A 17,590-nucleotide genomic window follows, 5' to 3' on the forward strand; every position below is an offset into this window, starting at 1 on the left:
TCTGGGTAAATGTCGTCAGTCATTCCTTCCTCCGGGAAAGCAATGGCAGACAATCATTTCGCACCCTTTTTCCCTGGATTGCCCTGGCAGACGCCATAGCACGGCAACCATGGAGCCCATTCAGCTTTTTTTTACTGTCACCATATGTGTACTGGATGCCGCTGACAGAGGCGATACTGCAGCGCTACACAGCAGCATTCATTTGCCTTTGCATGACAGCAGAGACAGTTATCAGTCGTTCTGTACCATCTGCTGCTGTCATGGGTGCCCCTGGCTGAGGTCGGCCGGGGGCGCAAAGACAAAACTGGGAATGACTCCCTGAGTCAATCCCTCCTTTATAGTATCTAAAAATAGAGTCAGTCCTGCCTAGAATATGGGGCAAGTGTACTAGAGAACCAGTGTATCAGAGAGCACAGCTGCTTCATGTCAGATCCCGCAGAAATGATGAGCTACATGCCATTCTAGGGGATGTCCCTGCAACAACCCCACCCGTTGCTTCCCTCCACCCCAAACCTTCCTGGGCTACTGTGGCAGTTTCCCCCCCATTTGTGTGATGAAGTAATAAAGAATGCAGGAATAAGAAACACTGACTTGTTACTGAGATAAAATGAGGGGGAGGCAGCCTCCCGGTGCTATGATAGTCCAGGCAGGACATTAAGTGGTGTGGGGGAGAGGAGCCCAGCATCCCGCTGCTATGATAGTCCAGGCAGCTCAGCCCCCAGTTGCTATGATGAGGACGGTTACCAGCCGTTCTGTGCCATCTACTGGGAATGACCGGGAATCATTCCTATTTTTATCCAGGCACCCCTGGCCAGCCTCACCTGAGGCCAGCCAGGAGCACTCACGGGCTCATGACCAGGACGGCTGTCAGTCCTACTGCACTATACTGTCTGCCAGCGGGGAGGGGAGGAGAGAGGATGCTGCTGTTTACTGCTGCAGCACCGTGTCTACCAGCAGTATGCAGTATACATAGGGTGACATATAAAAAAGTCAAGAAACGATTTTTCCCCCTTTTCTATCACAGAGGGGTCGGGGTGGTAAATTGGCAAGATAGACCCTGAACCACTCCAGACAATGTGTTTGACCCTACAGGCATTGGGAGCTCAGCCAAGAATGCAAATGATTTTCGGAGACTGCGGGGACTGTGGGATAGCTGGAGTCCTCGGTACCCCCTCCCTCCCTCCCTCCCTCCATGAGCGTCCATTTGATTCTTTGGCTTTCCGTTACGCATGTCACGCAGCACTGTGCTGTGGACTCTGTATCATAGCCTGGAGATTTTTTTCAAATGCTTTGGCATTTCATCTTCTGTAATGGAGCTCTGATAGAACAGATTTGTCTCCCCATACGGTGATCAGATCCAGTATCTCCCGTACAGTCCATGCTGGAGCTCTTTTTGGATTTGGGACTGCATCGCCACCCGTGCTGATCAGAGCTCCACGCTGGAGAAACAGGAAATGAAATTCAAAAGTTCACGGAGCTTTTCCTGTCTACCTGCCCACTGCATCCGAGTTCAGATTGCTGTCCAGAGCGGTCACAGGGGAGCACTGTGGGATACCGCCTGGAGGCCAATACCGTCGATTTGCGGCCACACTAACCCTAATTTGATATGGTAATACCGATTTTAGCGCTGCTCCTCTCAGGGAGGAATACAGAAACCGATTAAAAGAGCCCTTTATATCGATATAAAGGGACTCGTAGTGTGGGTGGGTACAGCGTTAAATCGGTTTAACGCTGCTAAAATCGGTTTAAATGTGTAGTGTAGACCAGACCATAGTCTCTCTCTGGGTTTGGGCAACACAGGGGAGGTGGATCCAGGCACAAAGCCAGAAGAGCACTGCAAGGTCCACCTCTTTATTACTGCACATTTTAAGCTGATATTGTGGGATAAAAGGATGGCAAGGTCATATTGACAAGGAAGTCACTGCTAGAGAGCTGGTTAGGAATTTTTTGACAAAATATTTTTCCATTGGAAAAAATGCTGATTTGTCAGAACTCAAGTTTTTTTGGGTAAAGGTCTGTTTTGACTAAATTCCTCTTTGAAAAAGTTTCAGAATTGTTGAGGAATCCTATTTTTGACATTTCAGAAATTAAAAATTCAGTTTTTTCAGTTTGAAATGACTTCTCATTTTGAAATTTAAGTTAATCTATAGAAATTTTTTTAAAGAAAATGTTGAAACTGAAAAACACTTTTGAAATTACTGAAACAAAATGTTTTGATTGACCCAAACCAATTTTATTTTTTATTTTCAGTTTATGGTTTGTTGTTTCTAAGGTTTGTGACATTTGTTCCATTTTTGGCATAGACGATTTTTTTCAAACTCTCCAATGCTCACAATGCTTTACATTGTATTCTACCTTGTATTTAGCTGTGAATCCCTGAGTACTTTTCCTGCACCTGAAGATGAGCACTGCATTAATTCAAAACCTTGTCTCTCTCTTGCCAGTAAAGTTGGTCCAATAAAAGATATTACCTCATCTGTCTTGTCACTGTAAAATCCTGAGACCCACACATGTACATCAAAACTGCAAACCTTAACTTGCTACGTTTGCTTTGCTTCAGTTCTTCACTCAACATTTGTTTCCTTTTACAATATAACTTCCTCACTTTTTTCCTCCATCTTTTACATCATCTTCTCCCTTAGTGTAGTTTTTCCTATAGTATTAGTTCCCTCTTTATCCCATATTATGTTTTTAATAATTTTTGTCCTTCTTTTCCCATATTCTGTCACTTTCTCTCCTTATTAATTCTCCATAATATCTCTGTCCCCTCCAGTGTTCTCTCATTCGTCTTCACGTTAATCTGTTGCTCCTCTCTCCTATTCCCCCATCAGTCCTTCATTCTGTGTATCCTCCGCCTACAGAGTCACATTTGAACCATTCAGATTAACTGGGAAGTGGAGTCTGCTCAGGGAAATGGTGCTGGCAGACAGTACTCCGACCATAGAATATCATTTTCCTCATTTAGTGTTGGGCTAGGGTGAGTCAGAGACAATTCTTCATGCTGTGAATTGTCTGACTTTCTATGAAGACAACATACTTTTGGTTATTACCATTGTTTTTTATTCCATATCCTAGTGGAGTAACTCATTGGGAAAATACCCCTAACTTAGGACCATCTCTGCTTTTGTCCCGTGTTTCTCTCCCATCTCTAGCTTTGTTCCTCTTCCCTGTCCTTGTCTCTTTTCTTCCCTCTTTTCCCTTCCCTGTAGCAATTCTCTCTTCCCTTCCCCAATGGGCTTTGCTCTCACCACTTTTTGCATGCCATTCTCTACAGTGATCAGCAATTAAATATTTAATATTTGCATTGAAATGTCCTCATTGGGTTTTAGAGCAACATCACTGAGATTAATATAGGTCAAAGGAGTTCACACCTCTGAGTCATTGTTTCAGGTTGTCTGCAGACTTGGGAAGATTAGCTCTGCATTGAGTTACGTTTGATAGATTATGTTTTTCAACCATCAGGGATAGAAACACTTTTTAAATGAATGTTTGTATTGTATAGGATGGAATCTGTCATGTAAGTACATGACCATGTAAGTACATCAATCCAGCTGGGTGTTTGACAGCCCTGGTCAGCAATGAAAACTTGTAAAATGGAAGTAGGCCAAAACTAGTAAAACTGAAAGTTGAGACAAGCTCATAATGTTTTACTATCTTAGTATGAATGGGTCACAGGGTGAGTCTACTCTGCAGCCCAGGGTTCAAACTCAGACTCAAGCCTAATCCCCCTTCTATGTATACACAAATTATGCCAACCCAGTGCTTGGACCCAGGGTCCCACAGGGTGGAGGGACTGAGCCTGAGTCAAACCAGGACCTATGGTTAGGGTTACCACCTTTGAAATGCAAGCCCTCCTACATACACACACACCCACACACTGCTGCAACCCCTCAACCTCAAGGCAGTTCCACAGCCCGCCACCTTCAACAGCCACTTATAGCATCTAGAGAGGTAACACATATAGATAAGATTGGTTAAAAAATTTTCTTTCTTTGGTCGTATTTTGTAAAGCTGCTTTTTTTGTGTGTCCCTCTTGAGATTATTTTTTCCCAAATTACATTGTTTTTTTATTTTAACTATATACTTGAATGTGAACGTTTTGGAATTTTATCATAAAGAAAATCTGTTGAATCTATTTCTTGTGTTAATAATGCAGATCTTTAGATCCATGTTAAAAAAAACAAAAAACCCGGCATTTTGCAAGATTTACCAGTTGCCAGAAAAATAAATTAAAAAAAAAAAAAGGCCAGACCCAGTCAAATACCAGCCAGGTAGTAACCCTACCCACAGTTCAAGTCCTTTTGCTTTTCCATGTAGATGCATCCCCACTGGACTTGTGCACTGGGAGTCCGCTCAAAAGTATTACACAATCACACAAGCCAACTTCCTTTGTTCTCTGGACAGTCAAATTTGGTGGACAGTCAAGTTTTCCCCCACTACACCACAAAGGGCTAGATAGGTCAAATTTTGGAAGGGCGCTAGAAAGTTGGGATATGAGTGGTTGGATTTGGACTCGCGTAATGCACTTTAGACTCTGGAGCCCATGTTGAGTTCAACCATTCCTAAGCTGGGGTTATAAATGAATGTGCATGCATGCTCAAGCCCTAGATTAATAAACCCAGGGTCTGCTAACTTGAGTTCTACTAATGCTGGTTTTGCATTGCAGTGGAGACATACCCAAAGCTATTAGTCAGAAAATATGGGGTGGTAGGTGGGAGGCCCTGGGCCAACTGTAGCTGGATAATACAGCTGCAGCAGGCTGCATTCCAGTGAGTCCTCCACCTCCCACCGTTCTGTTACCTGGAAGCATGACAGGCTTCTGGGGGCTTGGCTACACTGGCACTTTGCAGTGCTGCAAGGCTTTCGCGCTCAGGGGTGTGAAAAAACACCCCCCTGAGCGCTGCAAGATACAGCGCTGTAAAGCCTCAGTGTAATCAGTGCCGCAGTGCTGGGAGCGTGGCTCCCAGTGCTGCAAGCTACACCCGTAAGGGATGTGGTTTACGTGCAGCGCTGGGAGAGCTCTCTTCCAGCGCTGGCGCTCCGACCACACTCACACTTCAAAGCACTGCCACGGCAGCGCTGCCGCAGCAGCGCTTTGAAATTTCAAGTGTAGCCATACCCTGAATGCTTCTCCATTCTTGGGGCTGTTAACTGGAGCAAGGTCAGGAGTAGCAGCTTACTCTGTTAAAGGTGTGTCTGCATGCCAAGGAGAAGGGTGTATATTTGCCCTGTAGCCTTAGCTGTGTCTTTGTGGAGAGAGGAGGAATCTGCCATCACCTATGTCCACCACTGCATCCAGTAACCCTGAATAATCATACTAGCACTTTTCTGCTAAAATAATCAGTATTTAAATAGTTTAATGTCAGTAACGCAGATATGTGGATGTGGTAATGCATAACTCTTAGAATTATTGTTTAAACTTGCCTGTTTTCAGACTCAAAAAGGCCAGCTGTTTCAGTCATCTTTAGAAGGTCATTTTTGTATCTAGAAATGTTAGAAACTGTTTGGAGTGAAACTTAATTTTGTCAGAACCTGTTGGGGGCATCTGTCCCTATCACTGCTCCCAGATCCTAGAACTTTAATTTGCTTCCTGAATATCGTCTGTAAGGGGTGGGGAAAATAGTTCTTAGTGTTTTCCATGTTCAAAATGCTCTACGCAAAATAATTTGAGCAGAATTACTACTAGCTCTTCTATACTGTTTATCACTTAGTGAAGTGAAAAAACTTCAGTGTCAGTAGTAATTCTGTGCTGTATAATTAAACACTTTGAGAATGGGGAAGGAGGGTTTCTTGAGTTTTTTATTAAGCTAAATATTATAGGGTTAGGATGGGAGCCTGCTGTATTTACTGTACTTTGCCACTGATTTTATTAAGAATAATATATAGTAATTTATAACAAGAACTTTCCTTCCAGTTGATGATGTACCAATTTCCTCAAGGGGATTTATTGGAAAGAAAAATTGTAGGTAAACAAGAACAGTTGAATTTGGACATACTGCTATACATTTTAAGGAGCCTTGGCTCAGCTGAGTTTATCTGCAGAGAGAACTAAAATGATAACAGTGCTTGGAAATTTCACCTTCTTGGCTCTAAGATGAGACTTCCTATTTTCAGTAGATGATATCCATCTCTAACATAAGTTTTTGCTTTCAGGAGTGATTTAAAGCATCAGTGAAGCTGAGTGACTATGGACGGACTAATTTGCAGGGAAAGATAGTAAATGAGATTGTTACTGCAAAAGTGATTAGTCCTGTTGGAAAATCTTACTAAAATGAGCGTCAGTCAGAAACTTTTTCAGAAATCATAGTTAAATTCAGAAAACTAGTGTGTGTCTGTCTCAAGGCTTTGGAAAAAAGGAAATGGAGCGGCCCTCACAGATTGTATAGACTTTTGAAGGTAATGAAGAATGATGAGTCAGTAGCATTTGAATTAGTGCCAAATACAAGAAAAAAGGGGCATAAACTTTTTCCTTTTATTGAAGTATTTTTATACACTATACATATAGAAGAACCTGTATATGTTAAAAAGTTGAAAACATCAAAGCATTTTAAATAATTCCCTATCTCTTACAAGGATTTTTATGAACGTTAAGGATGGCCTAATGTGTTTCATTTGGGATATGTATCTATGAAAGGAGATCATATTTTATTGCAGTTTACCAGCTCATCTGCATTAAACTGTGCTCTTTCCGGAGATGCTATTGCATGCATTGTATTCGTCTAATATGTTATTTTCAGTGATACTAAGAAATTCTGGTTTTTGTAATTATTTGTAATTATTTTCCATTCCACAGTTGACAGTTCCATGTACTTTTTTTTGTTATAGTTAAACAATTTATTATTGTAAGTTTTCTTGATATGTATTAAGTTCCTGTAGGAGCGGAGTATTTCGTATCAGAGGTGCTATCTCCTGGACTTTGGGGGCAAATGTACTGTATTTCAGTAACTGAGTATGCAAAACATCAGTAAAAGGTGTTTGTAAAGTACAAAGAAATATATAATGTAATATTATTGATTTAATTTTGTTATGGAAATACCTGTATAAAAAGTTAGCTTTAGATGCCGGAAAAATGAATGAAATATAAATAATGAAAGAAAATTAATAGATACTTAATTGTCAAATCATGTGTAATAAAGTAGCTGTTTCTGTTGTATATGTTCAATTTATTAGCTAGATAGCAAGAGCTGTTATTCTCAGGTGTACAGTATATGCAGAAGATTTTTTGTTGTTGTATTAGTTGTAATATTAGGTCAGTTGAGACTCTTTAAATGTTGGACTACAATGTGAGCAACTTTGTTGTTGTTGTTGTTGTTGTTGTTTAGCAAATGCTGCTGAGATCCATGCAGGTAGGAGAAATGACTTTAGGTTTGGATGAAAATTCTGGTTTTTGTTTTGGATAGGAAATCCAGGGATGCTCGTCAGCAAAACTGTGATTCCAATGCCAATGGTAGGCAGTTTGAATTCCAGAACTGATGAGACCCAGGAAAATCTGTTAGAATGCTACCTTTTTGATGAAATGATATCAAAATTAGAATGTGGTACATGGTAATACAATAATAATAAAATTTTTAAAAATACAGAAAACAAACCTACAATGGAGCATCTGCAGGCAAAGTGTGACTCTGATCTTAACACCCAGGTCTATAACGTAAGAATTAATCTCTGATCACTCCCTCTCCCATGCCCTGCACACTAAAAATAGTGCCCAAATTGTGCCAATTCTTCTTCCAAAACACTTCTCAAATCTTACTTTTCCTTTTTGGCCACACAGCCCTTTATCTCCTGTCTTGACTCCTGCAACCTCTTCTTTTCCTCCCTATTACCCACATCATATTTGCTCTTTTCTATAGAAAACACGTTACTAAGATTTCCTTTGCTCATCAGTGTTTCATCCCACTCTTTTTTAAATCCTTCCTTTAGTTCTCCCTGGGTCTGCTCCCTATCACTCTCTATAGGAAAATGGTGGTACTAGAGTCTTTATCACAGAACCACTTGTAGCTCTGCTTGGTGTTTTCCAGTAACAGGAGGGAACAGTCAAGTCTGGCAGCTCTTCAGCAGGGGGTGCCTGCTGCCACAGCTTGGTTGTTGGTGCTGCACAGGACCCTATGACTGTTTCAGAAATTTGTGAAGCTGGAGTTGGGGCTACAGAAAGAAGGAAGGCTGGATCATGAAGTCAGTTACTCAGAACTTTGTGTTCTGGACAGGAGTTTTTGCCCAGAGCAATTTACATCTTTCAGTCCTGCAAAAAGGTCAGCTGGATCCTCTGTCCCTTTAGGAATAAAGCCTGGGGAGAGAAGAGATTCAAGGGCAGAGCCCAGAGGCACTCTCCCAAAGTGGGGACAGGTCGAGGTGTACTAGAGGAGTCTAAGGGTCAAGAAAACCCAAAGAGGAGATAATGGTGCAGAAGGGGAGGGAGAAGCTGGGAGTGACCATGTCAAAAGTGATAGATAGATCAAGAAGGGTGAGTATAGAGAAGAGGTCCTTAGATTTAGCCAAGAGAAGGCCAAACTGAGAGCAGTTTCAGTTCAAAACCTTATTGCAGGGACTCCAGAGATAATTGGAAGGGAGGGAGGAAGAAGGCAGCAGGAACAGTGTCGCAAATCTCATTTTCCTCTTTTATAGATTCATAAATATTAAAGTTAGAAGGGACAGTCTTACATAACACAGGTCAGAGAATTTCATCCAGTGACTCCTTCACTGATCCCAATAAATTGTGGTTAAACTAGGGCATATTTTATTCAGAAAGAAATTGATCTCATTTTAAAGACTTCAGGTAATGCATAGTCCACCACATTCCTTAAAACTTAACAACTGGCTAACTAACATCACAAAACATAATTGTTAATGGGAATCTTCAGTGAGTGGAAGGTTTCTAATGGAGCCGTGCAAGGTTCAGTTCTTGGTCTAGTAATATTTAGTATTTTATCAATGGCCTTAAAGGAAACAAAAATCAATTAATAAAGCTTGCAGGTGACACAGCTGATGGCAGTGAGGGTTTCTGTCAGGTGGGCATGTCTATATCCAGCAGTCATGGAATTGCTGTCAGACTGGGGTGTCTGAATGCCACTTATCACTTGCTCTGAAGGGCTTTGTAAGCCATTTCAAACCCCAGCAGTCAATATTATTATTCACTGCCCTAGAACTTAATTAACGCCAAGTTAGGATGACCTCCAAACTGTACAGAATGTCAAATGCATTTACACTTAAATGTCTGAAAACCAGGAGATTGTTATGGTACACATCAGGCTGCACAACAACCTTAACTCTGCCCCTGGGGCTGGCTAGAGCCACAGGAGATATACTGTAAGTGTGTTTCAGCTCGGCTGTCCTATAATAAGCAGACATGAGGAATGACTAAATGATGCCACTTTATATGCTGTGTTGTCCCACAGAATTTTCATTCATCTGCATATACTCCAGCTGCCCTTCACTGTGCCTGATACAAGGATCACTTGCAACCAATTGCCATAACTCATGCTGTGTTATGAGAAGAGGTGCATTTGCAGCCAAAGGGATCATGAATTGCTCATTTCTGTGCTGAGTTACGTCAGTTGTGCAAGTAGAGGAGCATGCTCTGTTATTGCTATGGGGATTTGAGGTCCCAGTCAAGTGTTCCCTCTTGGGCCCGCGCTTGACTAGACGCTTTGAGGGAACCCAGCCTGTGGGTCCCCAGGTGCTTAAGTCTCCTTAGTGGAGCACAGCCATTATCCCAGTTTTTAGGTCCTGCAACACAGTCACTGAGCACAGACCCTCTGTCTGTCATCCCTTCCTGAGGCCTAGCCTGTATTCGTTGTTGACCTCTCAGACTTCCCTGTTTGCTTAAACATGCCCTCACCCAGAATTCCAGTTGTGAGCCTGGTGGTTTACTGTTCTAACTCTCTCAAGAAACCTGTAGCAAGTTGTGAAGCATATAACACATACACATATTTTGCACAGATTCTGACATCATCGCTCTTTTACTTACATGCCACACAAAAGAGTAGATGTCATTTAAAATACCACAAACATCCTGAACACAATGCCTTAGTCCCTCCCTAGCTCACCATTACCTTGGGGAACCATCTGTGTTCAGGAAGATAGGCAGGGTACCCTACCTCATCAGGCCCCCTACATGCCCTCTTCTTGACCTGGAGAAAAATGATCCCAAAGAACAGAGTTAATAGAGTAGCTTTTGCACTTTTTATAACCTTCCAGTCCCTCAGTCAGATCATCACAGACTACTAGCACGTGGCTGTGTAGCCCAGGTGACTTTTCCTGTGATCGACCAGTTCTGGTTGGAAGCCAGTCTGTTGTTAGCCACTTTTACATTTTACTGGTCTTGCATTTAACTTAAATTACTCACTGGTGTTACACCTTGCCTTGTCCCTACCCCTGTTAGAAATTTAATTCCAGCCTAGAGTGGGAAGGACAACTAGCCTCACATGCAAAATGGATTTTTCAGCTTGGTAAAGATACAGAGTTCATAATCTCATACAGAATTCATAAATTATAGAGGCAGATCCCCGAATGGTTGCAACCGTCTGATAGCATACCGTGCCTTACAGGTAATAATGCAGAGGAAATCCTTAGGACAAAGGTCAAGGGATGGTAACATCTAACAACTTTGGGGTGATTTGTGCAGAATAGGTGCAACGGTTGAGGATAGGCCAGGCATAGCAACCTGGTGTTCAAATTTGCCTTAGTGAAGACATGGTCTGACAGTTTCTCCTATTGTACTATTGTTCCATATCATCTGAAAGGAGACAGTGCTACAGTGTCTGTCAGGGATGTGTTGGGGCATCATTCGAAAAGGGCAGAGTTAAGGTTGTGAAGCAGGGCTGGTTTTGTCCTTAATTTGCTATTTCCTGCCTTTCAGAGATTTAAGTATAAGTGCATTTATTTGTTTGATCTTTTCAAACTAACTTTCTGTAGGGATACAAGGCATTCACAGTCAACCTCAACTCTTAGTTGTTGATGTTTTGGGGCAGTAAATTCTCTTCAATTTTTGAGGAGGAAGGGGTGATGGTGTGATATGATTGCAAAAAAACTGGGGGTGGGCACAAGGAGACATCCTGAGAACACTTCACTGCCACTCACCTACCAGTTATGCCCTCCAAGTGGCCACTCTATACCCCTAATAAGTGCTGCTTGGATTCAGTGGCTATACAGCAGGTCACTTTGAGCTACCAAGTTACTCTGATATCAGGCTATCTGAAAACTCTCTGGTTTGCAACAGAGTCCAGTTCTGCAGTACAATCATAAGTGATTTTTTTCTGGCACAGTCCACACTTCGGTCTAAATTTTACACAGAATAACTAGCTGAGATCAATGCTTAGGTATTTTTCTTGTGTCCATGTTCTTTGTACTTTGGCATTTCTGTAGGAGATGGCCAACAGTGCCACCATCAGAACAGTTGCATTTTCACATTATAGAATGTTTAAAAACGAAAAAGGAAGAAGGGCTAGAAGGAACACCAAACGTTAAAACAGTGTTATTGTGCCTCTTTTTCCTTAAATATGCTGAAAAAGATACCATACAGTGTAAGATCCACATAACAAAGTAGATCGTGTATTTTATCAACACAAAATAGACCCGAGGAAAGGTAAAGCTGTGAACAAAAGTTTTTCATTTTGGTTTTGTGTTTTCCTCTACTCAGAAACCAAAGCTCTTACTAAAGCTGTTCCCTAAAAGTAGGCTATCTTTTGGAAATCGGTGTCTTTGTGAAATCAGTTTGTTTTAATATCCCAAGCTTTCAGTCATTGTTTTGTTTCTTGGTGCACAGCAGACCAAGGAAACATTAAGAATACGCCAGGAAAAAAAAAAGGTGATAACCCCTCAAAATAATATTATGAAGATTTATTTTAAAAGACTTGAACTATTTTAAAGTATAAGCAAGTGAAAATAACATTATTTGTTCCTTTATTGAATAGAATGCTTAGTTAAAGAACGGATACATTTGTTTATGCCATCCTTTTCACATGAGTAATAAATCAAAGTTCACATTTATAACAACTTAATATTAGTGATGACCTCAGAAAGGAATATGTTAATGTCAGCAAAAGTAACATACTTTAGTTAGGTCAGAATTCACCAAAAGCAATCCACTTTCACGTATTTATATGAATGACTGTACTGCTTGAATCACTGGAATTCTGAAGCTGTTTCTGTAGAATTTTGTGTACAGTATGCTACAATGGTGTAGCTGGCAAATGAATGAAATGTTAAAAGAAAATTATTTTTTACAAACATTGTGAATTATACTTTTAAAGATTTTTTTTATGGATAAGATGCAAAAAAAATCTGCATACTTTTGTGAATTTTTCATCCTTGCTCGTACTTAAAGTTTTGTTTACTTAAGAATATTTTGAAGATTTTTTTATTGTACATAGTTATAATTATGATGATTTTCAGAATTTATTTTGAATCAAGGCAGTATGCTTTCATGTGTGTATACTTGCATAGTATTGTGTTTATAAATGAAAAGAAACCTGATCTCCATCTTCCTATTGACTTCAAACAATCCTCTGATATGCAAATTCAGCTCTGGGGAGAACAGATACACAGCATTTGTTTGGATTGAATCCAAATCTGAGTGAAAGTTATAGTTAAAGAACTGATTTAAAAGCATTAGTTCATTAGAATAAAAACTTATATTGAAACAGTCTTGAACTAAACTTACTATTTTTGATGAAATTTTATGATCTACTATATTTCCAGTGTATTTTGCTATTGATATCTCATGTTAGGGTGCCTCCTAAGGGTATGTCTACACTATGGGATTATTCTGATTTTACAGAAATGGATTTTTGGAAACAGATTGTATAAAGTTGAGTGCATGCGGACACACTAAGCACATTAATTTGGCAGCGTGTGTCCACTAACCAAGGCTAGCATCAACTTCTGGAGCGTTGCACTGTGGGTAGCTATTCCATAGTTCCTGAAGTCTCCCCTGCCTTTTGGAATTCTGGGTTGAGATCTCAGTGCCTGATGGGGCCAAAAATTTGTCTCAGGTGGCTATGGGTAAATGTCGTCAGTCATTCCTCCCTCCGTGAAAGCAACGGCAGACAAGCATTTCACGCCCTTTTCCCTGGATTGCCCAGACAGACGCCATAGCACAGCAGCCATGGAGCCAGTTCAGCCTTTTTTCACTGTCACCGTATGTCTACTGGATGCTGCTGACAGACACGGTGCTGCAGCGCTACACAGCAGCATCCCCTTGCATTTTGCAAGTTAGCAAAGATGGTTAACAGCTCTACTGTACTGTCTGCTGCATTGCAAGTTGACAAAGATGGTTACTAGTCATACTGTACCGTCTGCTGTTGTCATGGGTGCTCCTGGCGGGCCTCGATGAGGTCGGTCAGGGGCCCCTGGACAAAAATGGGAATGACTCCCTAGATCATTCTCTTCTTTAAATTTTGTCTAATGGAGAGTCAGTCCTGCCTAAAATATCAGGCAAGCCTACTAAAGAACCAGAGAGGCAAACGACCTCTCTGGGTCAGAGACCCAGACATTCCGCAGAAATGATGAGCCGCATGCCATTCTAGGGGGTGCCCCTGCAACACCCCCACCCGTTGCTTCCCTCCTCCCCCACCCCTCCTGGGCTACCGTGGCAGTTATCCCCCCATTTGTATGATGAAGTAATAAAGAATGCATGAATAAGAAACACTGACTTTATTGCCTCTACAAGCAGAGATCAAAGGGGTGGGGAAGGGTGGTTGGCTTACAGCGAAGTAGAATGAACCACCATTCTGCACTTACTCAGCCTATAGCTGAAAATGGGAATCTGTGATAAGCACTAGGATAGAAGCATGGGCAGGACTGAATCTCCATTTGTGTGTGGGCCTTTGGTTGACACTAGTAAAATACAAAATGTCCCAGGATATGTATGTTGGGGGACAGTTCTAAACGGCAGCTTAGTTTTTTTTATTTGCAGCAAAGTGTAGAGGTCTAAGTATCTGATTGTGAGCCCTGGTAACAAGAGGTAGGTGCAACCGCGTGGTGCTTCTGACTGGCCAGAGCAGTCTGAGGCAGAAGCCTCAGCTGGCATGATATTCCAGGCAGGACTGAATCTCCATTAGACAATCCTTAAAGGAGAGAATGACCTGGAGTCATTCCCATTTTTGCCCAGGCGCCCCGGCCGACCTCACCGAGGCCAGCCAGGAGCACCCATGGAACAATGACAATGGATACCAGTCCTACTGTACCATCTGCCATCCGCAAGGCAAGGCAAGGCAAGGGGATGCTGCGGTGTAGCGCTGCAGCACCGCGTCTGCCAGCAGCATCCAGTAGACATATGGTGACACTGAAAAAAGGCAAGAAACGATTTTTTTCCCTTTGCTTTCTCGGGTGGGCGGTGGGAGGAGTGGTGCTGACGACACATACCCTGAACCACCCATGACAATATTTTTGACCCTTCAGGCTTTGGGAGCTCAGCCCAGAATTCAAATGGTTTTCGGCTAGTGTGGAAACTGTGGGATAGGATAGCTACAGTTGTCAGTCTCCCCTCCCTTCGTGAGCATCCATTTGATTCTTTGGTTTTCTGGTACGCTTGTCTCAGCTCCTTAAGTTTCATGCAGCACTGTGTTAAGTCTATGCTGGAGCTCTTTTTTGAATCTGGGGCTGCATGGTCACCTGTGCTGATCAGCGCTCCACGCTGGGCAAACAGGAAATAAAATTCAAAAGTGTGCAGGGCTTTTCCTGTCTACCTGGCCAGTGCATCCGAGTTCAGGTAGCTGTCCAGAGTAGTCACAATGGTGCACTGTTGGATAGCTCCTGGAGGCCAATACCATCGAATTGTGGCCATTCTAACCTTAATTCGAAATGGCAATGTCTATTTCAGTGCTACTCCCCTTGTCAGGGAGGAGTACAGAAATCGATTTTAAGAACCCTTTATAGCGAAATAAAGGGCTTTGTTGTGTGGACGGGTGCAGGCAGGGTTAATTCGATTTAACACTGCTAAATTAGAGATAAACTCATAGTGTAGACCAGGCCTAAGGCAACAGCATATCTACACAGTCAGTTTTTCTGGTTTGTTTTTTTTTTGGTTGTTTTTGGTAAAGACACTGAACAAAATATTCCTGTTTACCTACAGCACTGATAACTGATCTGTACATGACCTTTCTGTCAAGTGTAATACTGATACTATATGTATTTTATTGACATAATTTGTAAGGTTCTGCTTTTAGTAGTAGAGGATCTGATTACTGTATGACTGTTAGCATCCCTTAAAAGTTTTTTCTAATTTGCTTATCCTTCATATCAAACTAAGTATGTAATATATTTCTCAAGTATAGATAGACAAAGAGCAGACTTCTGGGGAAGTTTTCATTTAAGCCTACCCACTGCTGGCAGCAAAGTTTGAAAGTGTCAAACTTTCATGTTCTAGAATTGGCAGTTATGGGTTCTCGGTATGCAGTTATGGAGAACTCGGCAGCTATTTGTCATCCTTGAATACAGTATTTGAAAGAGATGACCATTGTTAAATTTTACCTAGTGTAGCTGTTTAACTGGAAAGAAGTTGAACAGGAGAGGCAAATTAACTGACTGACGTATTATGAATTCTTAGGCAGATTCAGTTCCTGTGTTCCCAATTTTACATAATTCATGGCTTCTAAAATTGAGTTACATAATTTTGATGGCTTATGAATGTGAATCCTTGCTATTTGTTTTCTTTGTTCTAGGCTCATGAGAATAAAAACCTATAGAAATTAATTTTGATGGTGAGAAACTTATTTATTTTGAGAATTCCTTTAGTAAGTTTTCCTTAGTACTGTCCTTTATCCATTATGTGGCGGTTTGATTCTGTACTACAACATTCCACACCTATTTCCTTCCACTGAGGCTTTTTTCCCTCTGAAAAATGTAACTTTGTTAAATAAACATTATATGAACTTTTCTTAGGACTGTGGATTTATTTTAAACAGTTTGATATTCAGTATAGTGTTTGTGTTTGTTGATTAATGTCAGCACATCCTGTGCTGGTGTATTGTATGTTAATATTTCAGGGAAAAGTTGAACTTCCATATCTGGAAGTAGTCCTAGAAACTTTAGCTCAGATTAATGAGCGCTGTCTTAATAGCTTTTAATTAAGAGTTTACCTGTTTTCTCAGTTAATTGTGTAATTGGTTTTCAATACTTCTCTGTTTTCTTTATAAAGCATTTTAAGAAACAGAAGAGGTTGATTCCTGAAAGAACAGTTTGGAAGTACTTTGTTCAGCTTTGCAGTGCACTGGAACATATGCATTCTCGTCGTGTCATGCATAGAGGTAACATAGGATCATAGATATTGCATCTTTAACAAGTATTAAATATATGAGAGAACTTGGCAGGTTCAATGCAGATTATACCAAATAAGATATTAAAAGAATCCATTTGGACAAGTAACTAACACAATGTGTATGTTACTGTAGTATTTTATAAGTAACTTTAAAAATAGAAAGGATTTCTTTTTAAAAGATATATGATACTCCTGGGGGAATTCTGCACCAAAAAATTAAAAATTCTGCCCACAATATTTTAAAATTCTGCAAAATTCTCCATATTTTATATGTCAAAACAGCATAATATAGTCATGCCAGTTTCAATTATTTTGGTAATTTATTTCAAAATACCTGTCAGCAAGTATGTCTGTAGCAATAGAGACAATAAAAAAGATTCAGGAAATTTTTTTTGACAAATAGGTTCCTTACTAGGCATATTAATACCGAACTTCGAGTAATAATTAATTTTAACTACAATCCAGAAATGTTTTTCACACACCCCTCAGAAGCAGTGCAAAGTCTTTGGGGGAGTCAGGGGTAATGGAGGAACTCAAAGGGAAGTAATTGCTGGGAAGGAGCCTGGGAGTGAACCTGGAGGGCTGTTGGGTGTGGGTGGGAAAAGTATGGAACAAGGTTCTTTGGGGGGTAGGGGGATTGTTAGGGAGTTGGAAAGCCTTCCCCATGCTGACCCTAGCCTCTCCCATTCAGTCAGGCACATCTGCACCTGTCCCTATGTGTCCCATCCCCCTCATGTCCCTGCACCCCTATTCAGCCACCTGTCCTACCCTGTCCCTGCACCTTCCTCTCCTCTGTCTCCATGTGGCTCTGCACCCCCAATCAGCCACCCACCTCTCCCTGTCCCCATGTGGCCCTGCATCCCTATTCAGCCCTGGGTCAATGCTGTCACCCCACTAGCTTCAGTGCACCCACCCCAGTCTGTCCTCCCCGCACTAGCCCTTCTGAACTCCAGTCTTATGTGACTCCCCCCCAGTATTCCCGTGCATCCCGCTCTGTCCATCCTCCTCCCCGTCCCATGCCCCTTCACCTGGGCCCGTGGGCAGGGTGCTGTGGGGAACGCAGTCACTGTGCTCCTCCCTATCTGTGCTGGTGGCCTCAGCCCAGAGCCAGCTGCCCTCTCTTTTGCCACCACAGCATCCCCTGATGGGCAAAAGGTGTAACTGCAGCGCTTCCCCAGCAGAATATATTTTCTGCAGAGAAAAAAAAATCTGCCAGGGATATGAATTCTACACATGCGCAGTGGCGCAGAATTCCCCCAGGAGTAATGTAACAGGGATGTTGCTATGGCTACACACTTCCTTTGGTACGGTATGGATTTAGCTATCTCAGGCAAA

The 17,590-nt window shown here is 41.6% G+C and overlaps 1 protein-coding gene across 4 annotated transcripts in view; it reads left to right on the forward strand.

Moving 5' to 3' along the window:
- The window catches only part of NEK7 (NIMA related kinase 7), a 151,529-nt gene that overhangs the window by 93,192 nt on the left and 40,747 nt on the right, over positions 1-17,590 (forward strand). For all 4 annotated transcript variants that reach the window (XM_050961473.1, XM_050961472.1, XM_050961475.1 and 1 more), the window contains one exon: positions 16,136-16,244. In XM_050961473.1, the coding sequence (XP_050817430.1) occupies positions 16,136-16,244 (109 nt within the window). The remainder of the gene's footprint in view (positions 1-16,135; positions 16,245-17,590) is intronic.

The sequence above is a fragment of the Gopherus flavomarginatus genome, chromosome 7 (genome assembly GCF_025201925.1).
Source record: "Gopherus flavomarginatus isolate rGopFla2 chromosome 7, rGopFla2.mat.asm, whole genome shotgun sequence".
Taxonomy (NCBI): domain Eukaryota; kingdom Metazoa; phylum Chordata; order Testudines; family Testudinidae; genus Gopherus; species Gopherus flavomarginatus.